The 15,753-nt window shown below is 42.1% G+C and overlaps 1 protein-coding gene across 4 annotated transcripts in view; it reads right to left on the bottom strand.

The window, feature by feature from the left end:
• Window positions 1-247: 247 nt before the first annotated feature.
• The window catches only part of PANK2 (pantothenate kinase 2), a 32,139-nt gene continuing 16,633 nt past the window's right edge, over window positions 248-15,753 (bottom strand). For 2 of the 4 annotated variants that reach the window (XM_080930978.1, XM_080930980.1), the window contains exons 4-7: window positions 15,137-15,313; window positions 9,883-10,006; window positions 4,649-4,774; window positions 248-2,237 (exon numbers count right to left, since the gene is read on the bottom strand). In XM_080930978.1, the coding sequence (XP_080787104.1) occupies window positions 2,187-2,237; window positions 4,649-4,774; window positions 9,883-10,006; window positions 15,137-15,313 (478 nt within the window). In that variant the 3' untranslated portion in view covers window positions 248-2,186. The remainder of the gene's footprint in view (window positions 2,238-4,648; window positions 4,775-9,882; window positions 10,007-15,136; window positions 15,314-15,753) is intronic. The other 2 variants (XM_080930979.1, XM_080930981.1) reach the window with 2 other exon arrangements.

Genomic DNA, 15,753 nt, shown 5'->3' with positions numbered 1-15,753 from the left:
TTTGGCACTTCATGCAATCTCTAGCTTGGTTAATCTTCCCCTGTAGCTTCCTAAAGGGCTGGGGAGATGGTTCAGTGGCCAAAGGCTGCCCTTCCAATGATCCAGTTTACCTCACGGCTCACAGCTTCAACCTGTAACTTCAGTTCCAGATCTGGCACCTGAGTGTACCAGGCTCAAGCATGTACATGCAAGCAAACACTCATACACATAAAAATAAATCTTTATTTAAAAAACTGCTTAAAATAGAACTACCCAAGTATTTAACTTAAAGGTGAGGAGCTAAAATGCCAGGTAAAGGTTTTTTAGTAAGATTAACAGGACTGGGTTCACTAAGTTGAACATCTGTCGCTTCAGGTTCAGCTTTAGAACCCAGACTGTTTCAGGATGCTTTTATTCCAGTTAGTTCAAGTATCCGAATTCTTAGTTCCTTTGCTCACAGCATCAGGGAAAAAGGTACCCGGGCTGTTTCACTCTGTAGCTCGGTCATGACCTCACCAGTGTTATGGGACTTGTGTCAGGCTGTGGTGGTGAAGCAGGGCATCTTCATGGTGATGGCTTAGAGCCATTGCCTCTAGGTCTGCTGACAAGGTCCAGGAAGTGGAGGAGTGGCACTTTAGTCTTGTAGTTTAGCCCTATGGGGCTTATTTACTAGGTATAACTCCCTCAAAAAAGGTTTATGAAATGCTGAGCCTCAGGTTTCATAGACGTGTTTGTACACTAAGAATTCTGCAGCAGAATATTTTTAAACATTGGTTTTTGTAAGCTATATTTTTGTATATTTAATTGCTATTTTAAAACTTTAATGCATTTTTTGCTAATCACTTGTTTAAAAGTAAAACATGCATGTAATCGACCCAAACGTAAATAAAGAGCAGATTTTTGAAATACTTTGTAATGTGTACCTGTCAACTTTCGCACTTGTCCCCCAACGTGTGGGGTGAGGTGTGGCACACCGATGGGGACACGCACTCCACTGTGACCACCAGCGTTTGGGATGGCTTGATGTATATAGTTTTGTTCTTTTACAGCCTGCAGCACTCCCAGAACATGCGCTAACCCTAGCCCTAACCCCAGGCAGTGAGCAGCCCCATGGCTTCACCAAGACACACATAACCCTGGAGCTACCTCTGTGCATCCTTGTAACCCATCTAGTACCCGTTACAACAGTTTGCTCTTGGAACACCTACACCCCAGGTGGTTTTCCTTCCAACCTGTTCCTTCACTGCCTGTTGTTTTCTTATGTTTTGGGGTTTACTAACTCCTCCCATAAATAAATAAATTCCATAAATAAATACACCCAAGTGACTCCATGTTTTGGGGGTTCTCAAAACCAGGCATTCTGAAACCAAACTAGCCACCCTCAAACACCTCCTAGATCTAGCCACATTTCCTCTTTAGCCATCTTCCGCCTATCTTAGTTCAAGCTACTTTGTGCTCTGGAGCCACAAACCTTCCTAAGTGGGAGGAGTGGAGCTTTAGGCTATCAAAACAATGACCTGGACTGGACAGCTGAGAAAAGGCAAGATGGTTCCCTTCCAGTTCAGAAGTGGCTGTGAGGTGCAATGTGTATATTTCTGCAAATAGTGCAGGAACCAACATGAGGACAGCTTGGAGAGACAGCTGAATGGCAGAAACATCCCCAGCCAGAGCTTGAGGTTTCCATTCCAGCTCCAAGGCTACTGTGGGAAGACCCACCCTTGCATTCAGCTACAATGCAGGCCATCTCTTCTCAGGTGCAGAACAAACCTGCCAAGTTTGCAGAAGCTTGAAATAACCCATTTTCAGTATGTTAACATAGGCTAAACGTGACCCGATGCGCAAAGGAAGATGACCTCCAAAAGTATACTGATTAGATTCTCACACACTCAACAGGACAAGCAGTCAGCTGCTGGTGGAAGTCCATACAGCTTCGTGTGCATCCAAAGCACCTCAGGGTTTATGATACCTCGAAGAACACCTTATAATCAAATCTTCACACTGTGTGGGGGGGGAGGGGGGCGCGCTTACTAAATGCTAAGTTAGACAAAATTTTAAGACTTTATCTTGATGTCTTAGAAAAATACATTTGTTTCTTGCTCTGATTTGAGTAGTACACGATCATAAAACTTGTGTCTCTTAAAAAAAAAAAAAAAAAAAAAAAGGCACAGATGTCCCTATGGCAGGTCTCAGGACGTCCTCTGGGCAAGTCAGGGTATCTTCAACAGCTCAAGGAGTGCACCAACGGCTCCAAAATAACCCTGAAAATTGACACACCAAAAGTAAGATTTTTAAATATTTTTAAGCATGTGTGGGGAGGGGTAGTGTGCATGTGCAAACAGTGCACAGAAGAGCCAGAAGCATCACTCCCTGGAACTCAAGTTTGTTAGGCAGTTGTGACCCATCCAACTAGGGTACAAACAAGCAAATTTCAGGTCTTCTGCTAGGACACTGTGTGCTGTCAGCCACTGAGCAAGCCCTCCAACCTAGTTAAGGTCACTAACTCCCACAATTATGATTACTATATTAAAGATAGCACGTCATTTGTTTCCCAAGCACAGAGAGCATACCCAGTCTGGAAAAACCCTAAGGAACTCTCTAGTAAGGAAGGCTGGATGTTGGAGATGCCCAACTAGAAGGTACTACAGTAGCTGAGGGAAGAAAGGCTCAGGTCTGGCAAAGAGTTTGTTCTGCTTAGTTTTTCTGTCAACTTGACACAAACTAGAGTCAGACTGAGGAGAGGAGACTCAATTGAGAAATGCCAAGTAGACCGGCCTATAGGTAAATCTATGTGGCATTTTCTTGATCAGTTATTGATGTGGAAGAGAACCCAGCCCACTGTCAGATCCCACCCTGGGGAAATAGTTCTGGGTTCTGTAATAAAGGCTGAACAAGCCATTAAGAGTAAGCCAGTAAGTTTTCCTCCACTGCCTCTCATCAGCGCCTTCCAGGTTCTCATCCAGTTCCTGCCTTGCCTTCCCTTGACGGACTGTGGCCATGGAGAAATATGTAACCCAAATAAACCTTTCTTCCCCAAGCTTCTTATGGTTAAGGTGTTTATCACAGCAATAAAACCCTAACAATGACAGAGAGTGGCTATCCTGTCCTGGGACATGGGCCTGTATATTTCCAACAGCCAAAGATTGAAGGTGAAAAGAGCACTTAAGTTTAATCATGGAGGATAAAAGCCTAAATGGTCTGGAAGGGAGGAAGGTGAGTTAACAGTCTACAGAGTTCCAGGCTAGCCAGCGACATAGTGAAACTCAGTTAAAAAAAGAAAAGAAAAATACATGCCTTACTGACTCCAACAGTAAAGAATGGGCTCAAATAGGAACCAAAAATCAAACAAGAATAAATATTAAATGAAACAAAACCCTCACCAATAGGAAGAAAATGGAGTCAGAAGGAATAGAAAGAATCATACAAAAGACTGACCACATCAGTCTCCAAGCAGGATGTCAGAAATTAAAGTACCGCAAGAAAGAACAACTGGGCTGAGCTTTGAACAGCAGACCATCAGGTTGGGAGATAGACCCAGGATTTGATCCCCCAGGACCACCCACAACAACTGGACAGAAAACCCCCCATGTCCTGGAGGTGGATTCCAAAGAACACAATAAATATAACCAAAAAAGGTCCCCGTCCTTTATTTCTCAGTTACAAAAGAGAAAAAAAAAGAAAAAAAGGAGTCACACCTAAGCAAGTAGGGCCAGACAATGCAATGCTCTGGATCCTATCACACCAAACCCAAGGGCATAAAGCTAAGTACCTCCCTATGTCTGAGGTTTACTTTATAATGGAAGAACAAAGTTAACACAAGAAAAACAGACAACACACAGGTTACATTAGAACAAAACCCAGGACCTACTACTGAGTAAAGAAAAAAGCTACAGTGGCTCTTCACCACTGTGGGAAGGATTAAGTAACAAAGGGGACAGCTGAGCAGAAAGCATGCTACACCTCCAAACTGCTCAACCAACTGCCTGCTAAATCAACTACCTTGCCTTGAGAGGGCGGACAAGTACCTCAGGACCAAAATAATGAATGGCAAGGGCAGCCATCAACATGCAAGTGAGAAATCTGACTATAAGCAAAGCAGCCAAGGACAAATGGCCCAAGCTAAGCAGAGGGGGAAATGAGCAAGCAATGGGAACAACAAAACAGAATCCATGAAGATGTGATTATGGGCTGAGCTCCCTTTATCCAAAATACATGGGACCAGAAGTGGTTCTGGCTTGGGATATTTTAATGTATCTGCATAGACTGACCAGTGTACCAAAACCTCAGCACTCAAAAGTTTCAAATTTGCTGCCAGAGATGTTTAATCTGTATAGATGGAGAGGAAGGAGAGGATGCTATCCTAAGAAACTACTTCCTGTGGTTTACCTAGACAAGGTTCAAACCCAGCCCCAGGAAGCAGAGATTAGGAAGGCTGTAGAAAGTTAAAACCAGCTTGATCTATACAGCAAGCTGCAGTACAGCCATGCCTATACAGCAAGGCCCTGCTTCAGACAACAAAAGAACTGCTTAACCTGTTCAACACTCACCTCCACACACTGCTAACAAATAGTCTTCACAGCTACAGTCAGAACAGGGAGACTCACTGCAGCCAGGTCAGTCCTTTAATTCTGTGCCTTTGTGTTTGCAACAGTGTCAGAAACAAGCCACTCACCTCGTGCTCTGAGAACAGTGCTTTCAGCTGCCCCTTGGACCAGTAATCCAGAGCATATGCCAGAAGCCTCATAGCGATCGTGTTGACTCTCAGGAAATTGCCGACAAATACGACCTGGTTAATGTTCTGAGCACAGAAAAGCGACAGTGAGTTCACACCCTAATTTCTGTTTCCTCACAAAGCTAAACCCAGCAGCATCTGCAGTTTTACAGCAGTAACTGGACTGATGGATCAAATTCAATCCAGTTGATTCAGGTCTAATAAGATTTGATATTTAGACAATGCTGGGCCCACTGCAAGCTTGCCCCAAAGTGTATATAGAATGATTATTTTAAAAATACTTGTATTAAATATGGTAAACAGTAACATTACTAAGGGAAATTTAACACTAAGCTAAAAAAAATTAGTAAAAACTCCTGATGATCAATTTTGTCATCCTATTAGATTAAGATACTCTAGGGCATTAGTGAGGGTCAACTTTAGGTTTATCTGGGAAGGTACTTACAGAGAATTTTAAATCGGTGGCTGGGTGGGGCACTCTGAGGAAAACAGAAAGCCAGCTGAGCACCAACATTCACTGTGCTCTCTCATTCCTGGTCCATCCATTTGTGATTGGGGGTCTCACAATCACACTGCCATAAGCACAGGCAATTCCTATGGCCACACCTTCCCCACCACTAGTTTAAATACTTCTTCCCCTAAATTGCCCTTGACAGAAATTTGCCAACAAGAACAGGAATACAGAAACTGTGAGAGACAGATACTCAGTAAGTAATGGCGCTTGTTCTACAACGGAGGACATGAGCCAAATCCCAGCTGCATATGCCTGTAGCCCAGCAGGGGGCCCAAGGCAGGTTGGCCCGAGAGCAGGGTACAGAAAGATAAAGTGTCCTGTTCTAACCACACATGGGCATGGGTATGCACAGTTGCACTTTACATGGATAGAAGAGAGAAACGGGTACAGAGAAAAAAGAAGAGAAAGAAAAGGGAGAAAAGGAGGGATACCTTTCTAGAGAAAACAGAAAAGCAACACAAAATTGGTACCAATGGGTCAGTGAAATGAAGAATCAGGTAAAAAATGCTTACCTCAAACCCTAAAGGCCCAGAACCCACATAAAGGTAGTAAGCCAGAACCAACTTCACAAGTTGCCCTCTGACATCTGAAAGTATGACGTGACACATGTATACTCCCACCCCATAGTAATTACACTTTAAAGGAACATGGTACCAAGAAGTGAGGCCATCACTGATAACACTGACTGTGGTCCACAGGCATCTGGGCTGCTGGGAGGATGCAGGGAGGTCTGGACCATGAAGCACCATCCAAGAAACATGAAAAACGAGCAGTTTGAAAGAAAGGATCATGAATCCCGTTGATGTGACTCTAACTGTTAAAGAAATTAGTTCCACTAAAAGAGAAACTAGGGATAAGTACATCAAGAGAAAGACACTCTGAGGTTAAGATCACACCATCAAAAGCTCCAGGGCATGACAATGGAATCTTATTTGGGAAACTCAACTTAGAAAAAAAACACAAAAACACTACCTGAACGAATTAGCGACAACTTGCTCCAAAAGTCTTGAGTGTTTTCCTAGGTTCAGACACTCAGAGGCCTGTCACTGTTGTAAATAAAGCATGGCTCCATCTGAGCTGAGGCAGGGGAAGCATGGCACTGTTCCGCACAGGTGTCACAATCAGAGTTGGGTTGGTAAGATGTTTGGCTCAGGAGTTTTGTTTGTCATGAGCCAAGTTTCATTCCACATGCTAAGAGGATGGAACCAATTCCCAAAGATTCTCCTGACTTAACACAACCTCTGGCATACGAACACAAACACACACACACTGTTGGCATTTCATCTAGACTCTGCCCTACAGTTACTTGGCATGCCTGACTCACTGTAAGGGGTTGCTCCCCCCACCCCCAGCACTCTAGCTCTCTTGCTCTCTCTCTGCTTGCTCTGGCTCCCTTACCCTCTCTTCCTAGCTCTCCCCATTCCCCTCCCCCCCTCTATATATGCTCATGGATGGCCTCTCCTCCTCTTCTCTCCTCCCCCCTTGTCTCTACTACCTCCTCGTCTCTACTACCTCAAGTCCCCTCCCCATACCCTAAATAAACTCTATTCTACACTATACAGTCTGAGGCTGGTACCTCAGGAGGAAGGGATGCCTCAGCATGGGCCTGCAGAGGCACCTCCCCCCATACCCACACCTCCAAACACACCTTCTTTTCTGTTTATAACACAATACACACCCACTAAATCAATAAGTAAATAATGTTCTTAAAAGATGCAGAAGATACGGAGTCACCACAGCTCTAGAACACTGAGGCCAAACAATGCAGTACTGGGTTGAACAGAAAGTCTAAGTGGCAATGTAGACTTGAAAAGACTGGAGATGCCGGGAACATGGGTTATTTGCTCATGGAAATATATATATAGATTATATGTGAAACTATAGACTCCATGTGAAGACAGCTCAAGGGAGAAACTACAACTGGCACCAACAATAGCTAAGAGAGAACTGTGGCAGCCTGAAATCATGAGCTTGCAGTCTGTTGCGCCTGCTGTGCTGCTTCTCTTTATAGACTAAAAATGTTTGCTCTGCCTCACACTCAAGCTGGACTTTGGGTTTTGATTTTTATAGAGCCTCACCATTATTCGATTATGGAAGTCTCAGAACAGACTTTGTTTTGCTTTGTTTTCTTAAGACATTCTTACTATGTAGTCCCAGGTAGCCTGAAACTCACATTGTAGACCAGGTTAACCTGGAGTTCAGAGATCTGCCTACCTCTGCCACCTGAGTGCTAGGATTAAAGGCATGGTTCTCTATGTCCATTACTCAAGTAAATAATGCCCTACCTATGTAAGCAACTCCAATTAAACACAGCAGGCCACAAAACAACAATACAATTACAACAAAAAACAAAGACATGAAAGTAGGTGGAAGATTTGGGGTAGTAGAAGGTTCAGTGGTAGACAAAAGTAGTTGCTGAGGAGCATATGTGATGTAAAGGACAGACTCTTCAGACATTCAAAAAGCACGTGTTATGCATGATGATAAGAAAAGGAGACATTAGGGGTAAGAAGTGGAATGTTAGATGTAAAATGAGGTATTTGAGTGCCAAACTGACAAGGGATAAGTTTGAGAAGGACGATATTGACTGTCGGGATAACCGAGGAGGAAGCACCCACAGCATCAGCGTGCAGGCCTTTGGCTATGTCTGAGGGCATCCCCAGAGGAGTAATTAGGAAGACTTGCCTTCAAAGTGGTTAGCAGCACCCTCCACTGAGAAAGAGGCATGCCAGCTGAGAACCAGCATCCATCTGTTCCTTAGCATGTGCAGATATCATCAGCCTCACTCTGCAACAAGTTACTCTACCACCACACCTTCCTTACCACGATGGACCCTAATCTGTGAGCCAAAATAAATCCTGCGCCTAAGCTACTTTTGTCAGGGATTTGGTCACAGTGAGGAGAAAAATAACTAACCCAAAACAGGACATGACACAAAGAGGCAAATTATGCAAGGTATGCGACAAATAAAAACAGTTCAGCTTCATTTGTAAACCAAGGAAACAAAATCTTAGAGCTGTTTAACAAGGTCTGCCTGAAATTCCACAGTATCAGTAAAGCTGTCCAGACATCAATGCTGAAGATGCTGCTCTAAATGAGCTCACCCCCTTGCAGAATCCCTCAGCAATCTGCCAGGATTCCTTAGGCACAATCTCGATGTAGAATCACAAGGTTTGCTCCCAAGTAAGACCCATATCAAGAATAAAACAGCCAAAGAACAGGTTCATACTTCTAAATACTTACCACAGTCCCTACTTCCAAAAAAACCAAATGCCCAGCTCTATTTGAATAATTATGAAACAGTCGTAACCTAAGTGCTTGCCATGCAAACATGAGGCGCTGAGTTGAATTCCCCTGAATCCACCTCAGGAAGCAGCGGCAGTAGCATGTTTATGATCCCAGCACTAGGGAGCAGATCCGAAGGATTCACTGGACTGTCACCCAGCCTAATCAACAGTGTCAACCAGTGAAAGACTTTATCTCAAAAAATAAGGTGAGCCAGGCATTTTGTGGCATATGCCTTTAATCCCAGCACTAGGAAAGCAGAGACTGCAAGATCTCTAGGAGTTTGAGGCCAGCATTGTGTCTCCTTAGTCAGTTAAAAAAAAAAAAAATCTGGGCAGTGGTTATACACACCATTAATCCCAGCACTTGGGAGACTGAAGCAGGTGGATCTCTGAGTTAAAGCCTGCCTATTATACAAAGGAAGTTCCAGGGCAGGCAGGACTACACAGAGAAAACATGTCTCAAAAAGCCAAAATCAAAACCAAAATAAACAAACAAAATAAAATAAATAAAACAAACAAGGTAGACAGAGCCCAAGGAACACCCTAGGCTGTCCTCTAACCTACACACACATACAGCATAGCCACAAACCATGTATTTCAGTTAAAAGCATAAAATGTATGTGTAACAACTGAAATATTAGATACTTAAGCACAAGAAAGAACATATAATAAAAGAGTGATGTTATTCAAATGAAGATAGCATTTTAAAAATCTGGTGTATAGTAACTTCTAAATTAAAATTTAGACAAATCCTTTGGGGTCTTGAGGTCTCCCTTTAAGGCATATGTCTATATTATTAAAAGAAGAACTGTAAACCAAAGTGTATAAATAGGGACAAGCCATAAAGCTACACCAACTGGATCCTAGATCCTCTTTCCCTAAGGGCAGCCCATTCTTGGTTCTTTCATAGCCCTGTACAATGCTGCTTGACCTGAATGCTACAAGGCAGCACTGTAAAGAAGCTGAAAGCACGAAGACAGCTCTGCTGAGGTGGAGAAGAACCAAGGTGGGCCTTCCTCTGAACGCTCAGTCTTCTCCCAGCTCCAGTGGCTTCCTGTGGCTTCCTTTCCACACCACAAAAGCACCAGTAAACATCTAGTCACCATGTGAGCCATCATTCAGCTCAACACTGGCCTTCCTCCTGGCCCCTCTATATTCTCCTCACAGAAACCATTCACTCCTGCAGCAGTGTTTATCACTTATCTTGAGAAGAGACAGAGTGTGGTGGGGGATGGGAGGACAATCGATAAAGAGGAGTCTGAAGAGTGCACACTTTAAGAATACAGCCACTGTGTAAGGTTGGGGTAGGACCTTTAGGAAAGTCAGCATTTCCTTAAGAGTTAAGAGAACAATCTCATCTCATGTGCCCTTACTTCATTAAGAGCACACATTCTCGCTATGGAGCCAATGTTGTTGGTGATGGTGATCAGAGTCGCTCTGGCAAGGTCCTCCTTACTGGCAGCCTCTCTCTTCTCCTTGCTCATCATGTTTCCAAAACTGTGGTGGAAGAAAAACATTTCACTGATGAAACAAAAGCAACACAGTCCAGGAGAACTTCAATGTTACTTTACTATGATAAAATGACTTTATAGCAAGTCTTTCTACATTTATTTACAGAATGATAAAGCATCCACTAAAAAGAGCTCAGTTTAAAAAAAAAAAAAAAAAACCATAAATTACTCTAAATGAGCAGGTAACAACTCCCTGTCATGTACTAAAATTCACCTTGGGTACCAGCATATCCCCGTGAGGCAACACTGCCTGGTCCGCCAGCAGTGCTCCAAGAAGACATCTCTTATCGACAGGCCATCCCTGCTGTACAACTGTTCTACTCAAGATAGTCACAGTCGCATCTACTATAAAAAACTCATTTGATCAGCACACAAAGGTAAACCAGCTGAGGCCCACAGTGAGCTACTAACCTTCCAGGCTGTCCTAGAAAGTAAATAAAAGACTTCAAATTTCTTGACCAGCAGAGGGGCTACAATAGCAACTGTGACCCAAACACAAGGACCAGAATAAGAAAGAGATCACCAGTGATCAAATGCTGCCAATAAAACACAACCTACTGTATTTATCCAGTGCCTATTTCTCAGCAAGCTAAGTACTTGTACATGAATGCCTTTTCTATTATTGAAAACCAAGTACTGGGGCTGGAGAGATGGCTCAATGGCTAAGACTGCTCTTCCAGAGGTCCTGAGTTCAAATCCCAGCAACTACACGGTGACTCACAACCATATGTAATGAGATCTGATGTGTCTGAAGACAGCTGCAGTGTACTTACATACATACAATAAATAAATCTTTTTAAAAAAATAAGAACTCTGCTATGCATGTTAGCACACACTTTTAATACCAGCACTTAGAGACAGAGGCAGGTAGATTTCTGAGAGTCTAAGGAGAGCCTGGTCTATATAACAAGTTACAGGACAGCCAGGGCTACATAGTAAGACCTTGACTCAAAAACAGAAAACAAAAAACACATGTTTTCTAACACAAAAAATACCAAATTAAACACCTAGGGGAGCTGGAAGAATGGCTTGGTATAAAAGCACTGACTGTTCTTCCATAGGACCCTTTCAATTCCCAGAATCCCCATGTCAGCTCCTAAGTGTCTCTAAAGTTTCTACTTTCAGTCTCAGAAAATCTGATGCCCTCTTCTGGTCTCCAGGGGTATCTGGCAGGCACATATTGCACAGATTTAAGTTCAGGCAAAACACCTATATACATAAAAGTAATTAATTGCACTGGCTGGTTTTGTGTCAACTTGACACAACTGGAGTTATCACAGAGAAAGGAGCCTCAGTTGGGGAAATGCCTCCATGAGATCCAGCTGTAAGGTATTTTTTTAACTAGTGATCAAGGGGGGAGGGCCCAACCCATTGTGGGTGGTGCCATCCCTGGGCCGGTAGACTTGGGTTCTATAAGAAAGCAGGCTGAGCAAGCCAGGGGAAGCAATCCAGTAAGTAACATCCCTCCATGGCCTCTGCATCAGCTCCTGCTTCCTGACCTGCTTGAGTTCCAGTCCTGACTTCCTCTGGTGATGAACAGCAATGTGGAAGTGTAAGCTGAATAAACCCTTTCCTCCCCAACTTGCTTCTTGGTCATGATATTTTGTGCAGGAATAGAAACCCTGACTAAGACAGTAATTATTTTTAGAAACTACATACCTAAATAAACAATATAAAATATAGAAAGGCCCAAGCTAAGCATGGTGGCACAGGCCAGCATCTCAGCACCTGAGTGACCAAGACAGACCTGGGGCTTCACAATGAAATCCTGACTCAAATACAGCAAGAGGAAGACAGAGAGAAAGACTTTGATTTTTAAAAAATAGAATTAAAGAGAAATAGGCATATATTTAACAAAAGAAATAATGCTTGTGTACTAAAATCTTTTGCAGTCTAAAGACAACCATCACCTAAAGAAATGGAAAGAAGTCCATCTTCCTGAACCAAAGACCTGACAGTATTATTAAGCTGGGAATACTCAGGTCTATAGAGCTCAGCAGCTAAAAACACTTGCTCTTGTCGAAGACCCAGGTTCTATTCCCAACACCCAAATGAAGGCCATAACTGTGTTTCCAGACTGATAGCCTCTTCTGACCTCACAGCCACCAGACACGCACTGGTTACACATACATATAGCCAAGAAAAACAAAACATTTTTAAATAATTAAAAATAAAAGTTGGCACTACTCCTCAAACTGGCCAAGAGAGTCAACAAAATCCCTATTAAAATTCTAGCTATCTTCTTTACAGACATTGTCAAGTTGATACTGAAATTCATACAGAAAATTAAAAAATTTCTAACAGCCAAATTAATCGTGGGAAGGAAGAACAAACTTATGTCCTGTATGTCTGCCACTGTCCCCTTAAAACCTCAGTGCAAGGCGGCAGTAAACAAGGGGATGTGGTACTATCAAAAGACAAATATACAGAACAGAAAGAAATTAAAAATCAAGAATTCAGGGCTGGAGAGATGGCTCAGTGGTTAAGAGCACTGACTGCTCTTCCAAAGGTCCTGAGTTCAAATCCCAGCAACCACATGGTGGCTCACAACCATCTGTAATGAGATCTGATGCCATCTTCTGGTCTGAAGACAGCTACAGTGTACTCACATAAAATAAATAAATTAATTTAAAAAAAAGAATCAAGAATTCAACTGAAACATCTAGAGTCAATGATTGCTGACAAAGGGCTCAAAAGATTAGGGAAAGAACAGACTTTAGCAGATATGGGTCAGCTGGACAAAGTGAGAAACACCACGTAAAAGAATGTGGAGTCCTATCACACACTACACAAAAAACTAACATGTCATATCCTCAATCTTAGATGGGGCAAATGACACTAAAAGCAAAAGAGATAAAACACATAAAGACAGATTTCCCCAAAACTTCTTGCTGGGTCTGATAGTATTTAGGAGGCAGAGATAAAAGCAGAAAGAGACTTAAAAGTCTGAGGCCAGCCAGGCCCACACACTAAAACCCAGTCTCAAAAAAGACAAATGAGGCTAGATATGTAGCCTTGATTGGTAGAGTGCTTGCCTAGCACCTACAGGGCCCTTTATATACCCTAGCACAAAATAAGCTGGACATAGTGGCTCAGATTTGTAATCTCAGTACTCAGAGGTAGATACAAAAAGCCACACATCAGAAGGTCAAGACCAGCCCGAGATACAGGGAGGGAGGGAGGGAGGAAGAGAGGGAGGAAGGAAGGAAGGAAGGAAGGAAGGAAGGAAAGAAGGAAGGAAAAAAAGGTCTGTACTACAAACATCAAAGCAGTGGAAAAAAAAACCCAGAAAGTACATTCTCAATTATATGTCTATAAATAAATATACATGTTAAGAGATAGATACACATGTATTATCTAGTAAAAAACTTTTTTAAAAAGATTTATTTTAGACGAATACACTGTAGCTGTCTTCAGTCACACCAGAATAGGGTATCAAATTCCATTACAGATGGTTGTGAACCACCATGTGGTTGCTGGGATTTGAACTCAAGACCTCTGGAAGAGCAGTCTTTGCTCCTAACTGCTGATCCATCTCTCCAGCTCCTAGTAAAAGAACTTTTATCTACAATATGTAAAGAATTCCTGGAGCTCAATAAACAAAAAAAACAATTTTTAGTTAGCAAAAGATTTTAACAGGTCTTTTAGATAAACAGCAAAACAAAACTCAAGATCACAATTAGAGCCTAGTTATTTATATATATTTACATATTATATAACACCTATTATTTCCAACAGTCATAAACTGATACAGGAAGATTACATGTTCAAGGCTACTCTAACTTCTGTTGAGGGGAGACAAAGGCTCTACCAAAGGAAAGAAAAGCAAAGACCCAGAAGTTGGGATAAATGACAAATTCAGGAAACAGATAAGAAAAATTATGAGAAAGCTTAAAGGAGCTACAATGGAGCGACTGTCTGTGTATCTGTGCAGTGGGAGCCTTTAGATCTCAATGCCCATCAGGATGAATTCTGCTTGTCTGGCTTCTATCACTCTCCAAGAACTGCAGCAGGATTCCCAGGGTTGTCTTTTTCCTTACTCTTTGCTGCTGTGTCAACTTCTAACTATAGCGTCAATAATACAATTTTAAGCATTTGCTTGGGGAAAATGAAGTTACTAAAGCAGTTTATAAAAAGAGGTAGGGGGTGAGGTTCCTAAACATAAGACAGAGACACAGAGTAACAATGTCTTAAGTTGCTGGGGCTGTAAAGTGGTGTGGGAAGATTAAACACAAAGTCACCATGCAGCACAGCAGTTCCATTCCCAGACAGAGATCAAGAAAATTAAAGCAGGGCACACACATCTTTAATTACATGACTCTGGAGGTAAAGGCAGATGGATCTTGAGTTCAAGATCAGCCTGGTCTACAGAGTGAGTTCTAGGATAGCCAGGGCAAAAAAAAAGCCCGAATCAACAAACAAACAAAAATTAAAATTAAAAACATGTCCAAACAAAGACAAGCACTATGGTCTTCATCACTACTCTTGACAGCCAGAAAAAAGTAAACACCCAATGTTTCCTAACTAATAAGTACATAAGATGTGGTATATTAACATACTCAACAACAAAATAATTCTGTAAATATTACACTAAGAGAGATGAAGCTAGTCATGAGAGATCATCGTCATATATATATGAGAAATGTTCAGAGTAAGCAAGTCCAGAGAAACAGCAGCTTTAGGAAGGGCGATAGCTGAAATGGAAGAGTGAAGTTTCTTTCTAAAATGATAAAAATGTTCTGAAATTGAGTTATAGTAATAGTTGCAAAATTCTGCAAATATACAACAAATCACTGAATTACACATTTTTTTAAAAGATAAGTGTTTGTGTATACCACACTAGCCTCCAATTAACTAGGAAGCCGAGAATCATCTGAAACTCCTGATCCTCCTGCCTGCACGGCAGCGTTTCTGCGGCGCTGGGGATCTCACATACTAACTAGCACAGGCTTCCTATCTACTATGTAGTCTACTAACTGAACTCCACCTTCTGCTACAAATCAAATGCTTAAACAGTTAACTTTATAAATTACATTGCAATGAAGCTGCTTAAAATAAAACATATATCTTAACAGGATTGTAGTCCTGTACTTCTTACTTCAATATATTCCCTTACCTTGAAGCCACAGCCCAGCCTGGCAATCCAAACCTCTCATAGTCTCCTCCATATATGTCTCGAACTAATTTGTCCACTTTGGTGCTATCTCCACGAGACGCCATCTCAAGAGCCTCTTCAAAAGTACTACAGCCAGTAAGAAGACAGCAGAGACCAAAGAAAGTTCCTCCTCCAAGACTATGATTAAAAGCAAACAATGTTTTTAAAACACAGGAATGAAAATGTTGGACTCATGAACCCCAAAACAATATATATCAGTCTACTCTTGCCTTAATTAAACCATGAGTGATACCAATAAGGTAAGTTTGCAAGAAGATAAATACAAGTGCCTCATAATTACAAAATGCACATACTCATGTGATCCAACAAAGTAGAAAACAATTTAAACACACAGACACACACACCATCTCCCTGTATGTGTCCTCAATGTGGTCTACTCCTGGTGAGTATGAGAGCCTCAGGTACACATAAGGCCAACATACCCAGTGTCATGCTGACACCTTTCTGTATTCAAGTGCAGAACGACCTCTAAAGTCATTCAAGCAGAGTGACCCACCAGACTCCACTACTGACATCTGTTGCTTTCCCCAATGACTCTCAATCTTTGGCTAATACTC

The sequence above is a fragment of the Micromys minutus genome (assembly GCF_963924665.1).
Source record: "Micromys minutus genome assembly, chromosome: 17".
Taxonomy (NCBI): Eukaryota; Metazoa; Chordata; class Mammalia; order Rodentia; family Muridae; genus Micromys; species Micromys minutus.
Note: the sequence above shows the minus strand (reverse complement) of the source record. Positions and strands in the feature narration are given on the sequence as shown.